Below are 23,414 nucleotides of genomic sequence, written 5' to 3' on the forward strand. Positions count from 1 at the left end.
CATAGCCTAACTGCAAGCTGTATTTTTCAAGTGAGTTAAAGTGTCCCTTTTTCCCCCTCTGGTTCCTGTACAATGTATTTCATTCACAACAGTATATTCATTGACATTTCCACAAATCATAAGCATGACGCTTTGAAATTCTATGTTAAGATAGCAGGAAAAGACCCTAAATTTCTATCTTTTCCTCAAATTTGCATTCCTACTTTTAACATCTAACACTAAGAAAGTTTTCAGCGAGCTTTTAAATTGCATTTTCTAAGCATGATCAGAAAGTCTCCCATAAATTTACAGTGAGCATTAGTGAATTATAGGAAAACCTGAGAAGCCATATATAGATGATCACATTATTATCATTGCATAGAACAGGATTTTGAGGTTTTACATTCCTTTACCGTATTTACCTTAGGAATCCCAGTTGACGTTGGAGGAAGAAATGAGTGTTCACACTGCTCTAGGTACTTCTCTGAGTTTGTTTTTCCAAACAAGAGAGTAACCACAAAACCTCTGGAAAAAAAAAATTAATTATAGATACAAAAACAAAATTTTACTATAATTTAACACATCTATTACCAAATAGATTTTTCAAATTTAACAGACAGTTCATCCTTCACTAAAAAGTCAGTTTATGACTTTGGCAAGGCAAGGGAGTGACAGATTTTATGTTCTGAAGTTTAAAACAACCATAAACATCTTATGAATTTAAACAATACTGCCTTTCAAAGTTTTCAATCAACATTTTTCACAAAAAGATTTCAGACGACATTTTCAAACTTCAGGAAAATCAGCCCTCATTAAATAAGCAGGCTAGCTAATAACCAAGGATAAAGACAAATGAGATCTACCTCTATAGCTAAATCACACACTTCTATAATTCTGTTAAATAACTAACATGAGATATTAATAAAACTTGCCATTATAAATATAGAATAAACAAATAAAGGCTAGACAGGAGCTAGTTTATGATTTATTTTAAATAAGCCTGGAATTTAAACAAGAATATAAATATACCCCAAAAGGTTAATTATTTTTAAAACAATTATAGAGTCAAGGTAAGATATATACTGGTTTAGGACTACTTTAAGTATTAACTAAATGCTATCAATATTTCCTATACTTAAAATTTACCAATTAAATCTAAGCACCACTAAGTAGATAAGAAATCCATAAAAGAAGAAAATTTTTTTAATTTTATAATAATCTTATAGTAATCTTACAATGATTCAAAAACTATAGAGACAAGAAGGGAACAGTGAAAAATTAAAATATGATCAGCCTCAACTACCGAAAGGAAGATTCTCAAGAGCCTCTGCATTTTCTGTCTATCTGCCACTTCACTGCTCTTCAGTACAGGCACCACAAAGGCAGAGAGGAGGGGGAGAACACAGATAAAGTCAAGCCAGCTCAAGTCATCAATTCTGTTTTGTTTCTTTTTTTAAAAGGCCCGCCTCAGAATTATCAGTAAATTTCACTTATCTGTGTTGTATCTGATATTATTACTAAGAATCAAGTTGGCTCTGTATTTCAGTGTTACCTGGTTATAAGCACATTTACAGACAAAATAAAATGCTTATATTAACAATGTATTTCTAAAAACATCATGATGAAACAGGCTGATAAAACATTAACCTTTGCCCAGAGTATGACAGTAGGAAAGTAAACTATGGATCAGTCTGATCTTACAAAGCATCTAATTAATAGCTTCAGCCTTGAGGTTAGAGTAAAAATAGGTGCTACAAATGACTGCATAACCAAACAAACATAACAGAATGCCATTAAATAACCCACAGTACCATATCAATGATATCCTAAAATAACAAAAAATAAAAATCCCTGGGTGGTTTTCTTTCCAGAAGTTTCCTTATATTAGAAAATAAGAGATTAGCTTTGATAATAATCAAAACATATACATTATCAACATCGTAAAGAGGTAAACAGAAGAACTTAACGTAAAAACTTGTTTTATTAGCAAAAAAAAAAATAGGGGGTGGTTTCCATTGGAAAATGCATTAATTTCTCTCAAACTTGCATTTTAGGTAAGAAAAAGAACAAAAACATATCTTTAAACTTAATAAAAAGCACACTAAAACTTAGAAATGATTAATTATATGAAATGTAATTAGTTTACTTAAGATTGATATTTAAAAGCCTATTTTTGCTCTTAAAATACATCAGGAATTAAACTATAGTAAGTTATATTAAAGAAGGCACAATCACTCTTCGTAACTATAGCCAAAAGAAAGGTTTGACTCACGAATTATGGTACTCAATGACCATTAACTGAGTAACTTGGAAATGCTTAATTAACTAATCCCCTGAGATGATTTGGGGAGGTTTGCTAGTATATAAGTAGAAGTCCCCTTACTGAGGCAGTAAGTTTCACCGAGATCAAAGATCTGGAACAGAACATCAGATCAATTTATGACATAGCATGAACTTAGAATTTCAGATCCCGCCATGTGACGCAGTATTATCTCAAGAGTTTTTAGTGGCTCTCCCATACACCTCAATATCCCATCTTATCTAAAATATTTTAGAGAACTTTACAAGTATTCAAAGAAATTTTTGAAATAACTCCTTGATAAATTAGCAGACTCAAAAAGGGAACAACAAAGGTTCCCATGACTTTGAAATGAATGGATTCATCACCCTTCTCCCTTCCCAAATTTTATATGGAGTAGTTTAGTCTAAGAGACTCCATCTTCCAAGCGTTCCTGTGGGTCCTATCTTTGCCTATAAAGCTGCAATTTCCTCCCTTTCTGAAGTATTGGGAAGTATTCTGAAATCCTTCTCCTTTACTTTTGCCAAGGGCTTATAAAATTAGTGAAACAGAAGAAATCTCTCCTTTTCAGAGAAACATCTCCTCAACACAATCTCCTTTGCAATCAGTAAAAGCAGCCATTACCCTATGGAGCAGAGATGCAACCATGCAGCTCTGGTCTTAATTTGTGACTAAGCAGTGTAATTTAGGAAGCTCAAACGGCTGCAGATCTGTAAAGTCTTCAATCATGTTTATAATCAATAAAATATTCAAAACTCCATTTATCTGATTCCTATGACTTATTTCTTAATTGTTTCAGTATACAGTATCATATCTAAGCAATTATGATGAAAATACAAAATTTAAAATAAAATGCAGTTTTATGAATAGTCCTTGAAGTAGCCACTCAATTAATTTTCACTTGTTCAACAATCAGTGGTGCACTCTCTATAAATGGCTACATGTGACTTTCAAACCCACGTCTTGAAAGAGGTAATAGGTGGTAGATAAATTCTGAAGCCACCCCTTTAGCGTCTTACACAGTCTTTCAGGCCACAGTTGATATATGCTATTCAGTCCAGCTAAGTCCTCTAAACTTACAGGATCAAACAATTCCTCCAAATGTTTGGGGTTCTCAAAAGACTTTTTAAAAGAACTCACAGGTATTCATTTCACAAATAATTACATAAATGTATCATATATATGTATACATATGTACATACACATAGAGATACATACACACATATTAACAACAAAATACTCATTTCAGCTAAGAGACTTTGGTTAGAGTATCTAAATAAGCATCTCGCTTCTCTATAAATTTTCTTACATAGAATTCATGTCTGATACTAAATGTTCTGCATAGGAAGCTATACTAAATCATGACTGAAATCTCTCTTGCAAAGGTTTATCAATCAAACTAAAGAATAAACATTGTAAACCAAATAATCATGAAGAGAAAACTGTAAAACCAGATGTATGTGTGAATTTTCTAGAACAAAATGACAGCATTCACCAAGGGAAATAACTAACATTGTTTGGAGTCTAATGAATGAAAAAGTACCTTCTATGATGTAAAACCTGATGCATCATCTCAATTTAACTTACTTATCTTATTAGTATTACAAAGATAAGGAGATTCAACCTTAACGGGGGAGTAACACCAAAAGGAATAAAAAAATCTTTAAAACTTTTCCTATTACCACAAAAAGTTTATATCACTGGAAATTGAAATTCTATTTTCGAAGATGACTAACCATATTTCTGGTACAAATCATCATCATCACTGTTTTTCTATCTATGGGTACCTTAATTTTACTTTTGTAAACTTTGGTAAAACCAATTTGTAAAAACAGCTTTCACAAATAAATCATACTTCCATTTTTCATGGTCATTTGTCTCAATTTTGAACAAATATAACAAATAAATTGTAAAATTATCATTGAGTATACTTACCCACCCACAAAGCAGAGGATATAAAATGCCAAATAAAATATTACAAAGGGTCCAAAGGTTATTAGAGAAAGGACAATGCCAAGGCTTCCCCATCCCCATATGGATAGACTGGTCTGAAATAAAGCAAAAAATAATTTTTTTAATAAATAATTTTCTATACGAATGAGAAAAGAACCAACACAACTTTTACACAGTTTTAAATTTCTCCTTTAAATATTTATGGCATTGTTTCAATAATTGTTAAGATATTTACTTTTGAAATGTTAATTACACTCTTGGAAATTTGTCTCCAAGAAACAATATACAAAATCTGTATGTAGAAAGAGATACGCAGAACAGCAATGATTTTTAAAAATCTAGTGGCAATGTAAAGGTACAACAAGAAATAGTTACAAAAATTGTTGAATGACAAGCGGGCATGAGAAATGATGAAGTATTTGTAAAAATATTTGTGTATTTATATATGCAAAAGCATATATAAAATGTTAAGTAGACTACAAAGTTATACTTATTTAGAATATTTCATTTTAAAACTTAAGTCCCAACTAAAGCATGATAACTACAGCATGTCAAGACTTTTCAAAATTAAAATTTCAAGGTAAGAAATCCATATCTCACTGAAAATTGTGATATTTTTCTTTTACTCAAATTGTGTGGAGAAACTGTAAAATTATAACTGCAAAAGTTCCAACTTCCAGTTGCCAAAGTTTACCATGAGCTCAAGAAAACGTCTCCAAAAATTCTCCATCCTTAAAAATAAAAATCCTATCTTGTTTAGAATTATACTGTATTATCTAATAAAAATACTCCTTTTGTTGAAGGCAAACTGGATTTTAGCAATTTAAGTCATAATGAATAAAATGTATTCAATTCAACAAGTTCCTACATCCATTTGCCTTGTACTGTGAAGTACACAAAGGAAGCATTTGTCCCACTCCTGCCATCAAGGAGCACAGAGAAGAATGTCTTATAGCAATGGAACAATTAGACACTGAACCAAAAGAAAATAATAGAAAGCATTATAAGATGCTAAACCGAACAAAATTAATGACTAAAAAACTATGGAATAGACAATAAGCACTGTGGCTTATGCGAGAAAGGACAGCAGTATTTATTCATTCATTCATTCACCAGTCATTGCCTCCTATGTGCTGTAAGTTCAAGGTGTGGGGAAACCACAAGGAATAAAACATACCCTCATAAGTCTACATTTTAGTAAGGAGAGAAAGACAAGCATACCCTCAAAAATTTACATACCTTCATAAGTTTATATTCCAGAAGGGGAAAGAAGACAAGTAAATATATAAAATGGGGATAAGTACTATGCAGAAACATAAAGCAACTGAATATGGCTGGTCTAAGAAGCTCTAATGATTAGATGACACATGAAGAGAAAGCTTGGACAAGATTTATTTAAGGAGAATTTATAAAATTGAGTCTTCCATGGGGCCGGCCCCGTGGCTCAGAGGTTAGGTTCACGCGCTGCACTTTGGTGGCCCGGGGTTTCACTGGTTCAGATCCTGGGCACGGACATGGCACCGCTCGTCAGGCCACGCTGAGGTGGCGTCCTACATGCCACAACTAGAAGGATCCACAACTAAAAAAAATATACAACTATGTACGGGGGGGATTTGGGGAGAAAAAGCAGGAAAAAAAAAAGATTGGCTCAGGTGCCAATCTTTAAAAATTGAGTCTTCCTACACCAAAATGCCCCAAATATGTTTCCATTTATTTATACCTTCTTTTAGGTCATTCAGTGGAGTTTTTTATTTCTTCTTCTATATAGGGCTGGTACAATTTTTGTTCATCTGTATTTTTATTATCCTTTTTCCTCATCCTGCCCACTATCATCTTTTTAACAAAGGACTGAAGGCCTGCTGATGAAGTTTCTGCTCTCCCCTCATGATCTCCTCCCTGAATCAGCTGGGGATACTATTTCACCTACAGAAGTGGTCTCCTCTGACTTCTAAGACTGAAAGCAGGCCATGGTGATTTAGCATAAAGTACACAGCAGTCCAGTCCCTCTGACAATACTTCTGCTGAACATCCAGTACCTGATCCACACTACAGTACTGCCAGATGCCCAACTATGAGAAACAGATGCTATTTTCCAAGATTCACTCAAAATCTTATCCACTGATAAGGGGATAAGCGGGTATCTCTGGGGATAAAGGAAGGGAGCATGCAATTGGAGGATAACACACAGGAGGCTTCTTAAATACTCAGTAGTGTTTCTATTTCTTAATGAGGTGTTTGCTTTAAACTGTATAAACGTTTTATTTATTCTTCTGTTTGAATCTATCTTTCACAATTAGCAAAATTTTCAAAAAAGAATCACAATTAGTTAATATGAAGATTATTTAATGCAGCAATTAGTTAACATAAGGAGATGCTCCACTGTCCAAAAATTCATTTTCAGAATCCTACAAGTCTCTTCTTATTCATTTGAAAACGGTAGCAAAATCACCAAAAAACAAATTCTTATTCATTTAACAAATATTTGTGAATACCTACAATGTGCCAGGTGCAAGTGATTTAACAATGAACAAAACAGACATTACTGTCACATTAAAAAAAAAATCTACAAGAGAAGAGCCTTTCCTTAACTAAGTTTGAGAGAAATTTTTATATTCCAGAGACTAATAAAATTAAACATTTCCAATCAAGCAAGTCAGATGCTCATTTGCTTTGTAATCTCTTACAATAGCTAACTTCAAATAGTAAACTCTTCATTGAAACATCAGAATAGTGAATTGACCAAAAATAAGAAAGTTTTGTTATTCTTAGTGTTCCCATATATATAATTGGCTGATATCACAATCTTATTATTTGGTGCGATTAAGAAAAACATTTGATCTAAAACCATTTAAAAATCTTGAATTCTAATTATTTCCTAAGATGATACAGGATGATAAAATTTAGGATAATTTTGTACTAGGTCACAAACCTTTCACAAATTCAAACAGGTATTAATTACCTCAAGAACTGACTTAAAATGGAAGCCAAAAAATATAAATAAGTCTACATTACAGTGACTTACAATAAAATAATCCTTGATATGTTACCATTTTCTTCTCTAAATACAATAATCAACACTGAAAGAGCGACACTGGTTGGTTCCCTAGAATCACTGACTCACCACCTGTGAGTCAGAAGAAACCGTCAAGATCATCCACTGCAGTACTTCTCTAACTTTAAAGTTCTTAAATGCAGATTATTAAAATGCAGATTCTGATCCAGTATGTCGGGGGTGGGGTCTGTGATTCTTTTATTTCTAACAAGCTACCAAAACTGCTTAGAACTAAGGACAATTACATATATATAAGTCTCCCTAAATAAATCTCTAGGTCCACAAAACCTTATTTACAATTCTAAAACCCAAAAAGCTCTGAAAACCAAAACTGTACCAAGCATTCCACATACCCTATCTCACCTACTTCTCAGAACAACTTATGAAGTAATCAAGAAGGTAGTACTGCTTGGCACATACCCTATCTCACCTACTTCTCAGAACAACTTATGAAGTAATCAAGAAGGTAGTACTGCTTGGTGCTCAAAAAGTATAGACTCTGAGTGCAAACCTCACCTTTACTACTTGTTAGATGTGTAACCACTACAAGCTTTCATTTCCTCACCTACGTCATGTGATTGTTGTGGGGAGTAAATGAGACCATGGTTTAGTGGTCAATTTTATTATTCCTAGTTTAACAAGAGAGAAACTAAGGCACAGAGAAATTAAAAAACATTGCCCAAGGTCACACAGCTTAATAAGTATAAGAGTGAGGTTTGATGCTAGGCAAATCCTGACTCCTTAATGAACCTTAAAATTTGTCAGCTGACAATTGCCTAAAGTTAGAAGTCACAATAAGAGAAAAATGCTAAAGTCATAAATGAGTACTTTCTTTTATGTAAATGCTAATCAGCTTAATAGGCCTTCCAAGAAATTAGTCAAAAAACTACTTGTAACAAAAGTAATAAATCCCTGGCCTGAATATAAATATGTAATTTTTATTATGAGATAATCAGTTTATCCATGTATAAATAATGGGAAGAATTTTCGTTTTAAAGGGTGTCAATTTATTAGCATGCCCAGACATCTGTTTGGTTTGGACAAAAAAATGACCCGTGCTGCCAAGATGCTTGAGAATCAAGAAATAACAATGCAAAGGATCATATATGCCTCCTGATGATAGAAAGCAAGTAGGAATAATTTATCTCATGATATTTTATGCCTATGGAGTCATACTGACATTTACCTCACTTGATCCTCACCACAGTCTTTTATGACAGGAAAGGCAGCATAATAGAGTACTAAGAACACAGAGTCAGAAATCACAGATTCCAGTTTGCCACTAACTTTCTGTGTAACTTCTGCAAAATCACTAAACTCTCTTTGATGCAGAATTCCCATGAGCACAATGAAGGAGCTGAGGTGTGAGATCATCTCTCAAGTCAAGCCTAGCTATACTAGATTGGTTAAGTAACTTTGCTCATAATGACACAGCTAATTGGATGCAGAGCCAGGCCTAGACTCTCCTGGTTGCATGTGGAGACGGGCTAAGTGGAAACAGCTATTGTAGATCACATGAAGAAAAGAGTGTCAGAGCTCTCAGAGAATAGACCTTGGACTCTGACATGAGACTCACTAGAATGGGTCAGCCATTCTCAGAGTTATATTCACCTGGTATATTTGACTACATTATAGGGCATAGGACAGCCAGACAGATAGGGCTGATAATCTTAAAGCTGATAGCACTTCGGTGCCAACTGCGGTCAAAGAAATTATATATGTAAGTTTAACAACAAAAATAAGTACCCATAAGAAGAGTGGCCTTATTGCAACTATATTCTTTTCCTCCCACCTTAATCCATCTACAATAAGTTGAAAGTTCTTCTTGAAGTAATTTCAATGGAATGTGCTCCTAACATGGAACCTCGTCTCATTCAATATTATATAATAGTTTAAGCAAGGCCTGGTACAAAGAAGCTGTTCACTAAATATGGAACTAATTAATTAATTTACTAACCAGAAAAGTAAAATGGGGGAGAGAATGGGAAAAGAAGGAAAAGAAGAAAAGAGGAGGACAGGAGAAATGGGAAGAAAAGGAAAAGGTGAAGAGAAAGTGAAAAAGAAAAGGACTCTAAATTGAAGTGCCTCTCCTCATCCCCAACCTTCTGGCTTTAGAAAGAGCTATACACTCCTACAAGCACAACACACATCAAGCCCCCACCCTCAAAAAAAAAAAGAAAAATATATACATATATCACCCAAAAGCTTGGTCCTTGTTCTCCCATGAGATTGCTGTACAGAAATAGTCTTCTTTTGGCTGTCTCAACATATCCTGACACCAGCCCACACCATTACTTCCTTTTCAGGGAGGCAGCCACACAGGGATCATCAGTACATCTATTGGGTCAACTGGTCCCAAATCCTTTTCATGCTCCAGGGACAAGGGAGTAAAGATCCTCTTCCACTCACCCCTATTTAAAGTACCTAGTATATTCTTATGAAGACAATTAAAGACTAGTGATATGGTACAAGTTTTCAATCCAGCTTTTGAGCCAAGAAGGACAGAGGGCCTATGGAAAGGGCAGACATCTCAAACTACCACCCTTCTCTCCAAACTGGCTAACTGCCCAGATGGCAAAGACAGTGGCCACTGGACACCTGTGGAGCTGCTCCTTCCTCTCCTAACTGGGGTGCCCACAATAATTAGGTTATACATACATACACAGTACCCCTTATATATTTTTAGTTCTTTGGTAATAGAACCCTCTCCCTTGTAACAGAAGTCTGTTGTCTAACTTTTATACATTTTCAAGAATGAATTACATCCATATATGTAGGTGACTACCTGAACAAACCCTGCATTTTTTTAGTTAGAGCAGTACTTATAAAAGGTCGCAGACTACCACATAATTAAGACTACCAGCATCCAATGACAAAAAAATACAAGAAAACCAAAAAAGATACAATGAATTCAGTGTTTTTTAAACTAGATTCTATCAAATACAAAATGCCTCTACACAGTTTGAAATAAAAGCAGATACATTCACAATATGTATTTGTTGATTCAGGATGTAAACTAAGTTAGGCTGCAGATCCTCCCTGTCCCCACAGCCGCCCAGACACTGGAAATCACTGAATTAGGGGCTAGAACAGTTCTGACAGGCTTCCAGCAAATACACAAAAACCTCAAACTACAAAACTACTTTACCAAGGTTTCCTGAATTTCTGATAAAAGATCTAGTAGATACACAACTATCCCTTAAAAATAATTGATTAAAGCAAAAGTTTCAAAGCTACCAAAGAATAAGACAGTTAAATTTGTAATTATGTGAGCTAATAGAATCCATCAAGATACCAGAAAATATCAACTCTATGTATTTTGAACAAATTGTATCTTTTTGTGTCAGCAGATTTACCCTTATTTTTTTAAATTCAATTACCTACTAGTAAAGAAAAGTATGTAAAGCTATCATTCATTTAAGAAAGAGAAGGAGAGGGGCCGGCCCCATGGCGGAGTGGCTAAGTTCGAGCACTCTGCTGCAGCGGCCCAGGGTTTCGCCAGTTCGAATCCTGGGCGCAGACAAGGCACCGCTCGTCAGGCCACATTGAGACAGCGTCCCACATGCCACAAGTAGAAGGACCTGCAACTAGGATATACAGCTACGTACGCGGGTGGGGTTGGGGAGATAAAGCAGAAAAAAAAGAAGATTGGCAACAGTTGTTAGCTCAGGTGTCAATCCCAAAAAAAAAAAAAAAGAAAGAGAAGGAGAGAGTTATAAACATACATACATTTGCTTTTTTGTGTATAACCTTGGCCCTGAGCTAACATCTATTGCCAATCTTCCTCTATTTGCTTGAGGAAGATTGGTGCTGAACTAACATCTGTGCCAATCTTCCTCTGTTTTATGTAGGATGCTGCCACAGCATGACTCAACGAGTGGCGCTAGGTCTGTGCCCAGGACCTAAACCCATGAACTCCGGGCCGCTGAAGTGCAGCACTCAAACCTAACTACTACGCCACCAGGCCAGCCTTTGCTTATTTTTTTAATGCAAGGATATACAGAAACTTTAAAAAACGATAAGCTATAGGGAATAGAGAAAATGGGGTCGAGGGGACAGGAATAAGAACTGGACATCTCTGAAAATACCTTGTTCTGTAGATCTGATTTTGTAATGGTATCAATACTTTACGTATGAAAAGATTTTAAAAGCAATCTCTAAAACTCAAAAGCAAAGTGAAACAAACAAATCTAACCGCATATACTAACAACGTGGAATAACCATTTGACTGTGAATCGTTAGTGCCATGTACCCTAAGAATAAAAAAAATACAAAAGAAAATCTTAAACTGCTTCAGTGAAAAACAGTGCTGATAGTTCCACTAAAACAAACCAAGGTTACTGAAGGAAGGGCTGATTCCAAGTCTGGAGCAGGGAATGAGTTTAGGATGGGCCTGAGGCACCTTGCCATATCAGAAAGCTACCAAAGACTACTGAGGATAAGTCAAGAGGACTCAGGAGACAACCTGAAGAGCCTTCGACTGGCTAAAAATGGAATCACTAAGAATAACTGTAATGGATTGGAGCACTTCAAATGTTTGAGTCCGTGAAATCGTGAAGATTATTTTTATTTCCATTGATCAACTTTGAAGAGTGCTAAAGAACCAACTCTTTTAGAAAAGTGGTGGAGAATTAAGCATTTATCAGGGTAATCAGACAACTGATGAAAATTCAGTTTCTCTTTAAGGAAATATTTAATACAATAAAGAAGAAATGAAAGAATGTCACCATATTGCAATCCTTAATATAACAGGGATATAGTAGTCGGGACAGAAAGAGAGAGAGAGAATGAACAAACCAGACATTACATGCCTCTCAAAAGAAAAATACACACCACCATCTATGAAAGAGTCTTGCTGGGGGGAAGGAAAAATCAAACCTGAATTTGATTTAGGAAATGCAGAAGAATGAGAAAATGTTACAATATACTATGGAGAAGAACTAAGCAAAACTTGGACTATGGGGAACAATAAGGGCAAAAGACCCACTTCCTTCAACAAATGAAGGGCAAGGGAAAAAGACAGAAAGAGAAAGGGGAGGGAGAAGGAGGGTTTGGGAGAATCTGTGGGTTAAAATTGCAGTATGTAGAGCTTACTCAACTTGATTTTAATAAAAATACAACGGAAACAGGAAAGAGGGAGGAGGATGAGGAAGGAAGGAAAAAAGAAAAATTGGGTAATTCTAAACATTTTCTGGATATTTAATGATATTAACAAGTTACGGCTTATTTTTTAGCTGGCGTAATGGTATTATTGTTATGTTCTAAAAGAATCATGTTTTAGAGGTGGATGATGAAATATTTATAGATGAAATCACATATCTGGAATATTGTTCAAAATAATTCTGGAAGTAGAGAATAGGGGAAAAGTGAAAAATGATATAGATAAAATATAACTGGCCATGAGTTGATAATGTCTACGCTGGATGTAAGGACAGGCAGTTTATAATACCAATCTTTCTACTTTCAATGTTTGAAATTTTTCATTAAAAAAATTTTTAAAACACAAACACTAATCACAGAATTCACTTACATAGTGAATTCATTTGCATTTCGTAAGTAACCACTGCAAAAAATGAACAGCCCACAAACATGTTACATATTTACAGCCCAGGAAAGTAACCTGGGAAATTAACCTGGGATTAAAAATTTCCTATGGGGGCCAGCCCTGTGGCATAGTGGTTAAGTTCAGCGTGCTCTACTTTGGCAGCCCAGACTCATGGCTTTGGATCCTGGGCACAGATCTACACCACTCAACAGCCATGCTGCGGCAGTGACCCATATATAAAGTAGAGGATGACTGGCTCAGATTCTAGCTCAGTGCTGATCTTCCTCAAGCAAAAAAAAGAGGAAGACTGGCAACAGATGTTAGCTCAGGGCTAATCTTACTTAGCAAAAACAAAAAGTTTCCTATGATTAGCTGACAGTAGAGCAATATACACGTGGCTATTCAATTAAGACAAAGATTCTCTTAAATATGGAACTAAACAATGAGTTCTAATATCCTATTTTTCATGTGCGTATGTGTACATTTTATATAAGAATTACTGTCCTTCAAAATAATTATTTTGGGGGGTTTAATATTAATTTTATAATAATCAGGCATATATTGGGCCTTAACTATACAAAGACGAATCAGTTTATGCCCTCAATATGATCACAAACTAAAAAGGTAAAATACACATGTAATAATAACATAAATGTGATAAGCACCATAATAAAAAGATTTACAAGGTGTTTGGGAATACAGAAAAGATAAAGTCTCCAGAGCTTAAAGAGTATTGAAACTTCTTTTAAATTGTCCTCAAAAGTCAATTTTACAATTAACAAGAAAAATCAATCTCTTTTCTTTACAGTTACTTATTCTTTCCATCAAAATGGTATTATCCAAAACTGATTACCAAAGCTTTAGTATGTAAAGTTAGTAATTTCCAAAAATAAAAACTCCAAGTGAACAAAGATTCACAAATGCTAAGACTATTCAAGAGTGTGCCCCAGGGAAAGTACTCTTCGTTTCAAAAGTGGGACAAAGGATATCATTTGTTTACTGAACTTAAGCCCAATCCTCAAGGCTATTTATACTTTCATGTCCAAATATATTTAAAGATTCCATTTATAAATGGCAACAAAGTAAGTCGTGAGAAATAAATGTACTATTCAAGTTTTCAAAAAAACTACACTAACAAAAGATAGTCTTTTCAACAAATGGTACTAGAAAAACCAGACATCCACAGGAAAAAAAAAAAAGCACACAAATCTAAGACACAGATCTTATACCCTTCACAAAAAATTAACTCAAAATGGATCAAAGATCTAAACCTAAAACACAAAAAGCTGTAAAAGTGCAGAAGACAACATAGGAGAAAACCTAGATGACTGTGGGTATGGTGATGCCTTTTTAGACACAACCACCAAAGACACACCTCAAGAAATAAATAACTGATAAGCTGGACTTCACTAAAATTGAAAACTGCTCTGCAAAAGACAGTATTATGGTAATTAAAACACAAGCCACAGACTAGGCGAAAATAACTTGCAAAAGACACATCTGATAAAGGACTGTTATGCAAAATACAAAAAGAACTCAAAACTCAATAGTAAGAAAACAAACAACTTTGATTTAAAAAGGCCAAAACACAGCCAGTGGTGTAGTGGTTAGGTTCACATGCTCACTTTGGTAGCCCAGGGTTCACAGGTTTGGATCCCAGGCCTGGACCTAGCACTGCTCATCTGGCCGTGCTGTGGCAGCAACCCACATAAAATAGAGCAAGATTGGCACAGCTGTTAGCTTAGCACCAATCTTCCTCAAGCAAAAAGAGGAAGATTGGCAACAGAGGTTAGCTCAGGGCCAATCTTCCTCACAAAAAAAAAAAAAAGAGGAGGGGGGCCAAAATAAAGAAGATGTGTTACATATACACACAATGGAATACTACTCAGCCATAAAAAAGACAAAATCGTCCCATTCACAACAACATTATGTTAAGCAAAATAAGCCAGACAAAGACAAACACTATATGATTTCTCTAATATGTGGAAGATAAACTAACACATGGACAAAGAGAACAGTTTCGTGGTTACCAGACGGGAATGAGGTTAGGGAGTGGGCATAAAGGGTGAAGGGGCACATTTATATGGGGACTGACAACAATGTACAACTGAAATTTCACAATGTTATAATAAACTATTATGACCTCAATAAAATTTTTTAAAATGAAAAAAAATGGGCTAAAGACTTTAACACCTCACCAAAGAAGATATACAGATGGCAAATAAGCATATGAAAAGATCCTTGAAATCATATGTCGCCAAGGTCATGCAAATTAAAACCATAATGAGATACCACTACACACCTATTAAAATGGTCAAAATCCAGAACACTTACAACACCAAATGCTGACAAGGATGTAGAGCAAGAGGAACTCTTCTCATACAATGCTGGTGAGAAGGCAAAATCACACAGCCACTTTGAAGACAGCCTAGTGATTTCTTACAAAACTAAATACTATACTCTTACAACATGAGCCAGTAATCATGCTCTTTGGTATTTACCCAAAGGAGCTGAAAACTTATGTCCACTCAAAAACCTGCACGCAGACGTTTACAGCAGCTTTATTCTTGGAAACTTGGAAGCAAGCCAGATGTCCTAAAGTAGGTGAATGAATACATAAACTGTGGTACATTCAGACAATGCAATATTACTCAGTGCTAAAAAAAATGAGCTATCAACCCACAAAAAGGCATGGAGAACCTTAAATGCAAATTCAAAGTGAAAGAAGCTAATGTGAAAAAGCTATATACTACATGATTCTAACTATATGACATTCTAGAAAAGGCAAAACTATAGAGACAATAAAAAGATCAGTGGTTAGCAGAGGTGGGGGGGAGATGGACAGGCAGACACAGTTTTAGGGGAGTGAAAATACCTCGTATGATATTATAATGATGGCTATATATTATTATACTTTTGTCCAACCCATAGAATTATAACACTAAGAGTAAACCTAAGGACTTCGGGTGATTATCATGTGTCAACATAGGTTCATCCTTGGTAACAAATGTACCATTCTGGTGAGTAATGTTGATAATGAGGGAGATGATGCATGCGTGAGGGCAGGGAGTATATAGGAAATATCTGTACCTTCCTTTCAATTTTGTTGTAAATCTAAAATTGCTCCGAAAAAATAAAGTCATAAAAACAACTACATATAAACAATCACAAGTACAAGATGATTTTACAAAGGAAGAGAACAGTAACAAGATGGCACTACTCATGAATCACAATAAATTGATACAAAGCCTTACAATGCCCAAAAGAACAAATATCAAAAGTCAAATTGCTCAAAATTCATTCAACTTTTAATAAAATGTAAAAAAATTATTTTCACATGATGTTAAAATTAACTATTTAGATTCATTTCACAGATTTCATATTCCCTCATCTTAGTACACGAAACTAGAGATCAACAACTCAGATACAGAAAACCTTAAGAGAAATTATAAACACATATAAAATTATATATCATTTAATTAAGGAAAATTGTTAGATGATCGAAATTTCAGGTGACATGATACATTAGCAAATACTTCAACAAGCTCCATCTAGGCTGTCCCCATTTCCCCCAAAGAAAATCACACTCCCTTTACTCAAGATGCCTACTGTATAAATTCCTCTCATAATTTAACCTGATGTAGGCAAAAGCCAGTTAAAGAATCAGGAATCAAATTCTAACATTTTGGGCACATTTTTTTAAATATAATTTGTAATTGTAAGATCTAATTTTTATACAAATGTAATTTATTTACAAGGGAAACTGTTCCTAAAACGGAACAAACATGCACAATCAAAACTATGAAAGTTCCACTTGCAAGAAACATTACTCTTCCCTCCCACAGAGAACAAACAAAAAAGCCAAAGGTCAGTTCCAACATATCTCCCTGATTTTCCTATGGAATGAGTAGCAGACTTCCTATAAAAATTCTTCACTTTGACTCAACAAAAATAAATAAATCAAGACAATGCAGTAAGTCCTAAATATTACACTCTGAGTTCATTTAGTAAATCAAGTGTTCAGAACTTGAAACCCACTGCCTAACAGAAACATTATTATTCATGTGGGTTATATTCTTGGGGTAAAACACTAAAGTAGTGTGTATGTGTTTTCATTTTGAACTTAAATATGCAGAATAAAATAACAGAAAAATATCCTCCCTAACTAACCACTCCAGTTTCAAGTCACTGAGCATAGTGCCCAGGATCAGGACTCCAGCAAATAAGGAGCTGAAGGTGGCAAGGATTCACTGCCAGAATACCTACTACAGATGGAATAGGTCTCAACCCATCTGACTTCATGACCCTATTATTACTCAATATTCCAAACCAAAGGATTGAGCCTGTCTCCTTTTCCAGTACAGTCTTCTGTGGCTTCCACTCAAGTTTCCCTTCTTACTTTAGCATGCAACAGAACCAAACCTATCTCAGTTAGGTAATGCTGATTGGTCTTTGTTACAAAGAATTTAAGTTCCGAGGAAGGGATCAAAAACTGGCATTTTTATTTGGCCAAGATAGTATTTTTTTATTCTGGACAAATTTTTTTTTTAATTACATAAAAATCAGGATTTCTGGCTTTTCTCAAAAAACAGAAAAATCTGGGATCAACAGAATCACATCTCTGCAAGGCAATAATGGGATAATGCTGAGTGGCAACAACTCCCACGAAAAAGAGCCAGGAACTCTTAAGGATTGCTACAGTCCCATCACTTGCTATAAAGTTCACCTGATGCCAAAGATGTGCTTTATCGTCATAACGTTACAGCTGTTTTAATGAAAGAAAAATATTTATCTATACCTATGTCACTATCAAAAGGAGGAAAACAAGAGACAAACCAAGAGAGTAATATGTTTAAAAAATGGCAGACAGCCTACTTCTTAGTGGAAGTGGTGGTATAAATACATATGCCCATTTCAGAAAGGGATCTGAATTCACATATCTGATTTAAGCACTTCCTTTTCCCTAATTTAGTCTGACAACAAACACTTCAAAGAGGAATAAAACAATAGCCTCAAGAAGAATCTAGTGGAGTGAAGAAGGGAAGGAAGAAAATTAGGAAATCACAAATAGGTGGTGCAAAAGGGAAATTTCTGAAATCTGTTAAAATGGGAAATAAAAGAATATAAGACATCAAGGAAAAGACTTTGTGGTTCCCTGAGAGACAGAGGGAGAGAGTTGAGACCTGAGTCAGCTTTTCAGTTCCCATAGGACCAGCTGCATTCCGTTTTACTTCCCTAGACTCCCCTTTTTACATAAGGTAACAAGGATATATTTCTGTTCCTTAGAACCAAGAGTCTCAACTAGAAAAAATCCTAAACAAGATTAGATAAGTGCCAGGAATATAGAAGTCATTTTTGGTTTTTTAAGTCACTAAATAGGCACTAGGCACTGTAACACAGAAGTAGTTAGCAACTCTGATTTCTAATCCTAGCTCTGCTCTAAGACATCATGTGAACCTGGGCAATCAAAATGTCTCAACTTTTGTTTATTCACTCTAAAAGACGGAATTGGATAATGACTTCCTTTACTTAAATGGCTTAAAAATTAACTCGAGATGATAGTGTGAAGGGTGTGCGTGTGTATGTACAATACATTCAAAGATATACTCTTAAAGCAACACTTTGGAAGTCTCTTGTGAATTTCTGTAACCGTGAGAAGGACGTAAACTTGGAGTATAAAAGGGCTCTTTCCTAAGACCCATAGCTGGGTTATATGTAACAAATTATTTTGCTATTGAGATCATCACTAAGGCTACTAGAAATCCAAAAAGCAGTACCTGAGCAAATGTAGTATCTACGTAAAAACATGAAACTTCCTTTCAGGACAAACAAGATATTCACCTGATACACGGCCTCCCTTCTTGGACTTCTCAAAAATGCCTGCCTACCATACCTTAAACCATCTTGTAAGGGATTCTTTAAGTATAGATTACCATGATCTGAATAACACAAATGACCACACCACGGGAGGCCACAGCTACAAGGGTGGATTTCTACAGCTGGTGTAAAGGTCTGTGAGATGCCTTGGCAGAAAAGTCCTATTAAATAATATAGGTAGCCTAGAGTAAATGGTGACTCTGATCCAACTAATGAGATCTTTTCTTGGGACAGTCAATTGGTGGTGACAGGGAGAAAAGCAGCAATGAGACAGTAACAGTCAATCATAATGGAATGGCACCGGCATAGGGACTGACAAAAGCCTAATGCCAGGAGGGTCACAGGGTAACCAGGTAGCTAGATCTGTGTTATATATACAAGATGACCTTCTGGTGGCCAGATGTGTGTTGTATCCATAATTCCAATCTATATCACAATCTGTATGAAGACAGGCAAGGCAACCATTTCTGCTCTATTGTGAAGCCTGGCTATCTAATAAGGCTCTTATTTTATTGATTTTGCCATGTACCCTTATAATAAAATTCTTGTCAGCTAAGGTAATTACAGAATCTCTCTGTGTCTTACACCATTAAAAAGAAAAGTCTAACATACCTAATACTTTCCATAAAGCTAAATGCATTCTACGTACCTGTTAAGAGGTTTCTATCTTCTAAAACTAAAAATTCTTTCCTTAATACTAAAAATATAGGTTTACACTTTTATTTGGAATAATAAGTTTTCCCTAGTAAGAGGAAAACTCAATTAGATCTTCCAGAGTTGACAGTAGCTTCTCAATTTTTTTTTCTTTCTTGTCAAACAGAGATTAATTTAATGAGGGTCATTTTATGACTAAAACCAAATAAAAAATGAAATATTGAAAAAAACAGGCAACTTCAATAATGACAGAGGATCATTATTTAGTCCAAACTAAATCAAAATCAGCCTTACCTGGAAAGCATAAAAGATTTCATAACTATTTAACCTATCTTAAACCACTTACTTTAAATCTTCTGCAACATCCATTTATTAAGTGTAACAGAAGGCACTGTTTTAGTAAAGATGTTACAGTGATGGGATGGCCTCAAATTTAGAGACTCAAAACACAACTGCCAAGTCCTGCCAATTGACTCCTAAAGCAAAAGTGGAAGACAAAGAAATTTGACCTGCAGTTAAGTCAATTAAAACCTATAAATAACTCCTTGAAAGTACCCAAGACTATCTGTGTTGCTGCTATTTCTTCTTTTTAATTATTTTTGTATAATAAATAGATTGACATTTACTTAGATCTCTAAAACCATTTTAATAGGTTCTCAGAACATAAATATAGTGAGGGAAAAGAAATGAAGGTGTGCAACTTTACCCGTTTGAACGAAAGGAACAAATCAAAACCATATTCAATAAACCAATGAACCACTGGAAAAAAGATACATAAACCTAGCGGAAAAACCTACTGCATAAGATGTACCAAGTAAGAGTTTACAACTTTAAAAAAATCTGATCTTTGGCTCATTTTCTTTTTCAAGTCACCGTGTTCTTACCATAGTAGAGTAGAGGGGAAACAAATAGACAAACAATACTGGAGATATGTAAAATGGTGCAGCTGCTGTGTAAAACAGTTTGGTGGTTCCTCAAAAATTTAAACATAGAATTACCTTATGACCCAGAAATTTCACTCCCAGGTATACACCCAAAAGGACTGAAAACTCAAATAAATACATGTACATACATGTTTATAGCAGTACTACTCAAAACAGCCAAAAGGTGGAAATAGCCCAAATGTCCATCAATGAATGAATGGATAAACAAATTGTGGTATCTATATACAATGGAATATTATTCAGCCATAAAAAGGAATGAAGTACTGATACACACTACAATGTGGATCTATTATGCTAAGTGAAAGAAGCCGTACACAGAAGGTCAAATATTGTATAATTCCATTTATATGAAATATCCAGAATAGATAAACCCATAGAGATAGAATGCAGAACAGTGGCTCCTAAGTGCTAGGGAGGAAAAAAAAAGAGGGGAGAACTATAATGGATACAGTCTTCCTTTTGGGTGACAACAATGTTTTGGAAATAGACAGAGGTGGTAGTTGCACAACATTGCAATTGTACTAAATGCCAATGGATTGCTCACTTTAAAATGGTTAACTTTATATTAATTTCACCTCAACTTTTTAAAAACTAAAAAAAAAAAAAAAAAAAAAAAAACTGGGTCAGTTGTTAGAAAACACAATTTTTAGACCCGGGTTCTAGGCCAGCTACTTATAGCTGACCTCTCTGAGTCTCAATTTCTTCATCTGTAAACAGGTTGGGAATAGATGATATCCAAGGTTCCTCTCATTAACTGGTGCTCTATATCTGCAGCTCTGAATTTTTAAAGAATTGTATCATATAGGAATTTATCTGAAAAACAAAGCATGAAGTACTGGTTAATGTTCTCAGCAATAGTTTTACAGGAAAGTCATTAGAAAGTTTAACAAAATTGCTTCTCATAATGACTTTAAATAAAACTGGACATAAACATTAAAAGGCAATTCAATGAAGGCAATTCTGTAAGGAGTAAAACTAATGTGTTCTAAAATTATAGTTTTCTAGCAGTCAAACTATATCCAAGGATAGAAATTAGAGAAGCTAATCACAACTATAAATGAACAAAAAATTAGACGAAATTAGAGAATCTAGAAGAAAGGTTGTATTAAATAATCCTTGGGCATTTTCCCCCAATATCAATTCTTTTGGGCTTTGAGAGGTACTGAGCATCAGATAGTCTAAGAACACTGAGCGTGGGTAGTCTATACTTCTGATTGAGAGTTAAATCCAGATGCACCTAAAAATCAGATAAGCCATAAAAACTAAAGAGCCTAACTAGTGTTCTCACGACCCTACTTTTACAAGGTGGCAGACTATAGCAAAGCCAAATAAGCAAAGCCAAAATTCTCCTCAGGAGGAAACTTGATATATTCTAACAACAAATCTTGAACTGAGTTAGAATTTCCCAACATATAGTATAGTAGAAATAATTTTGGCCTAGAAAATTTAAGCCAAATGATGTTAGCTGCCATAGCCAAAGAAATATCTTAACACTACTCCTATAAATAGTCTGTATTGGTAAAACTAAACTGTGAAATGTACCCACATAGATGACTGAGACAACTGACTTGTTATGCAGAGTTGTTTAATAAATATATCAACTGAGTTTTAGAAAAATGGGTACCATTCATATCCACCTAAACATCAGGTAAGTCAATGAATGCAATTCAAAAAGAGAAAAAGAAAATAAGCACCATTTAGCATAACTGCTCCTCAGTTTCCATCTCGCTAAGCACATCCGAAAACTATTAATATAAAAGATACATATAAAAATGCATGTCACAACCCAGCTGTGGAAGCATCCTAGCCTAAATCGCCATGACCCATCATAAGCTTCTTCTAGTTGGTGTCATAGCCTTGAAAAGTTACTTTTAGCTCCATAACTGGAACACATGTGAAATGAGGTCACTGTATGCAAAATCATCTAATTAAAAAAAGTATTAAAGTTTCAGTCATGACATATATTTTGCAGAGTACAAGCACATGGGCTTTAATTACTAGTTAACATGATATACTATAATTATGCAAAACTCTTGTTTTCCATTTAGCACATAATTTTCTTATTTCTACATCAAGCTGTTACCAAATTTACTACTTTACTACTTACCTTATTCTGACCGAAAATATACTGGAATTTTTTATAATGTTTTGAATGAGTTCTTTATTCAAAAGTAATTTCATAGTTCATCTGCATAAGTAGGGTAGCTCTTGAAGCCCACAAGTATCATACTTTAAAAAGCTTTCTTTAATTTAAAAAAAATAATAAATGTGCTGCATTGTTGACAGTTGATGTCTGATGTTCTCATTTTCCAAGCTTAACAGTGCAAAAAAATTAAGTTACATGTCAAATTAATGAGTTGCAGTTAACTGATTTATTATTACAACGAATTTGAATCAGTGTAACGATTATAAATCTTTAGTCCCATATACAATTTATGGTAAATCTAGACTAAGTGTTTTCTCTGTGAAACTCACTTCGATCCTCTATGCATAAAATTCTAATGTATAAAGGAAGTTTGCTGACATAATATATAAGGTCCCTTTTCACTAAGTCTATACCATTTCTTGTACATTGAAAAAAATAAAACCTATCAATAGGTGCTCACAAATCTGGAATTGGGCAATTAAAATTGCTCCTAAAAAGCATTAAGTGTAAAAGTAAAGAAGTAGTAAAGGTTATGCCATTGTTAGGTACAGCAAAGTGTCAGCACATCAGAGTGAGCAGAGCTATGCTGTGCAGACCTAACCAATCCTTGACACTCCAGAGCCTCCTCCTGCCAGTGTCAGAACAAACAGACCGGGCCTCTAACCACTCCCCTGGGTGTCTGTAGAACAACAGCTCAGAACTCTGGGCCTCTCCAAGGATCTTGCATAATCAATCTAGACCCCTTAAAGAAGAGAAAGACACAAGGCTAGGACTTCCCATGAAATTCAACCCATCAAGGTCTAAACTGACTCCTGAGAACCATTCACCCAATTGCCAAATGTCATCCACTATGGGACTCCTGAGTGTACCTTCCAGACTAATTCTGAACCCACTATACCCTGTTATCTTTGGTCATCACCAAGAGATAAATTTACTCAGTTATCAGTCCTCTCCTGTACTCTAAT

At 34.9% G+C, this 23,414-nt stretch overlaps 1 protein-coding gene across 24 annotated transcripts in view; it reads right to left on the reverse strand.

Moving 5' to 3' along the window:
* The window catches only part of SNX13 (sorting nexin 13), a 143,529-nt gene that overhangs the window by 100,781 nt on the left and 19,334 nt on the right, over positions 1-23,414 (reverse strand). For 15 of the 24 annotated variants that reach the window (XR_011437841.1, XR_011437839.1, XR_011437840.1 and 12 more), the window contains exons 2-3: positions 4,214-4,326; positions 402-504 (exon numbers count right to left, since the gene is read on the reverse strand). Coding sequence is in view for 19 of the 24 variants with exons in the window: in XM_070264594.1 (XP_070120695.1) it covers positions 402-504; positions 4,214-4,326 (216 nt within the window). In the remaining 5 variants the exon portion in view is untranslated. Of the gene's footprint in view, positions 1-401; positions 505-4,213; positions 4,327-20,986; positions 21,117-22,410; positions 22,618-23,414 lie in introns of those variants that run through there. The other 9 variants (XM_070264602.1, XM_070264601.1, XM_023639328.2 and 6 more) reach the window with 2 other exon arrangements.

Source organism: Equus caballus, chromosome 4 (assembly GCF_041296265.1).
Source record: "Equus caballus isolate H_3958 breed thoroughbred chromosome 4, TB-T2T, whole genome shotgun sequence".
Lineage (NCBI taxonomy): Eukaryota > Metazoa > Chordata > Mammalia > Perissodactyla > Equidae > Equus > Equus caballus.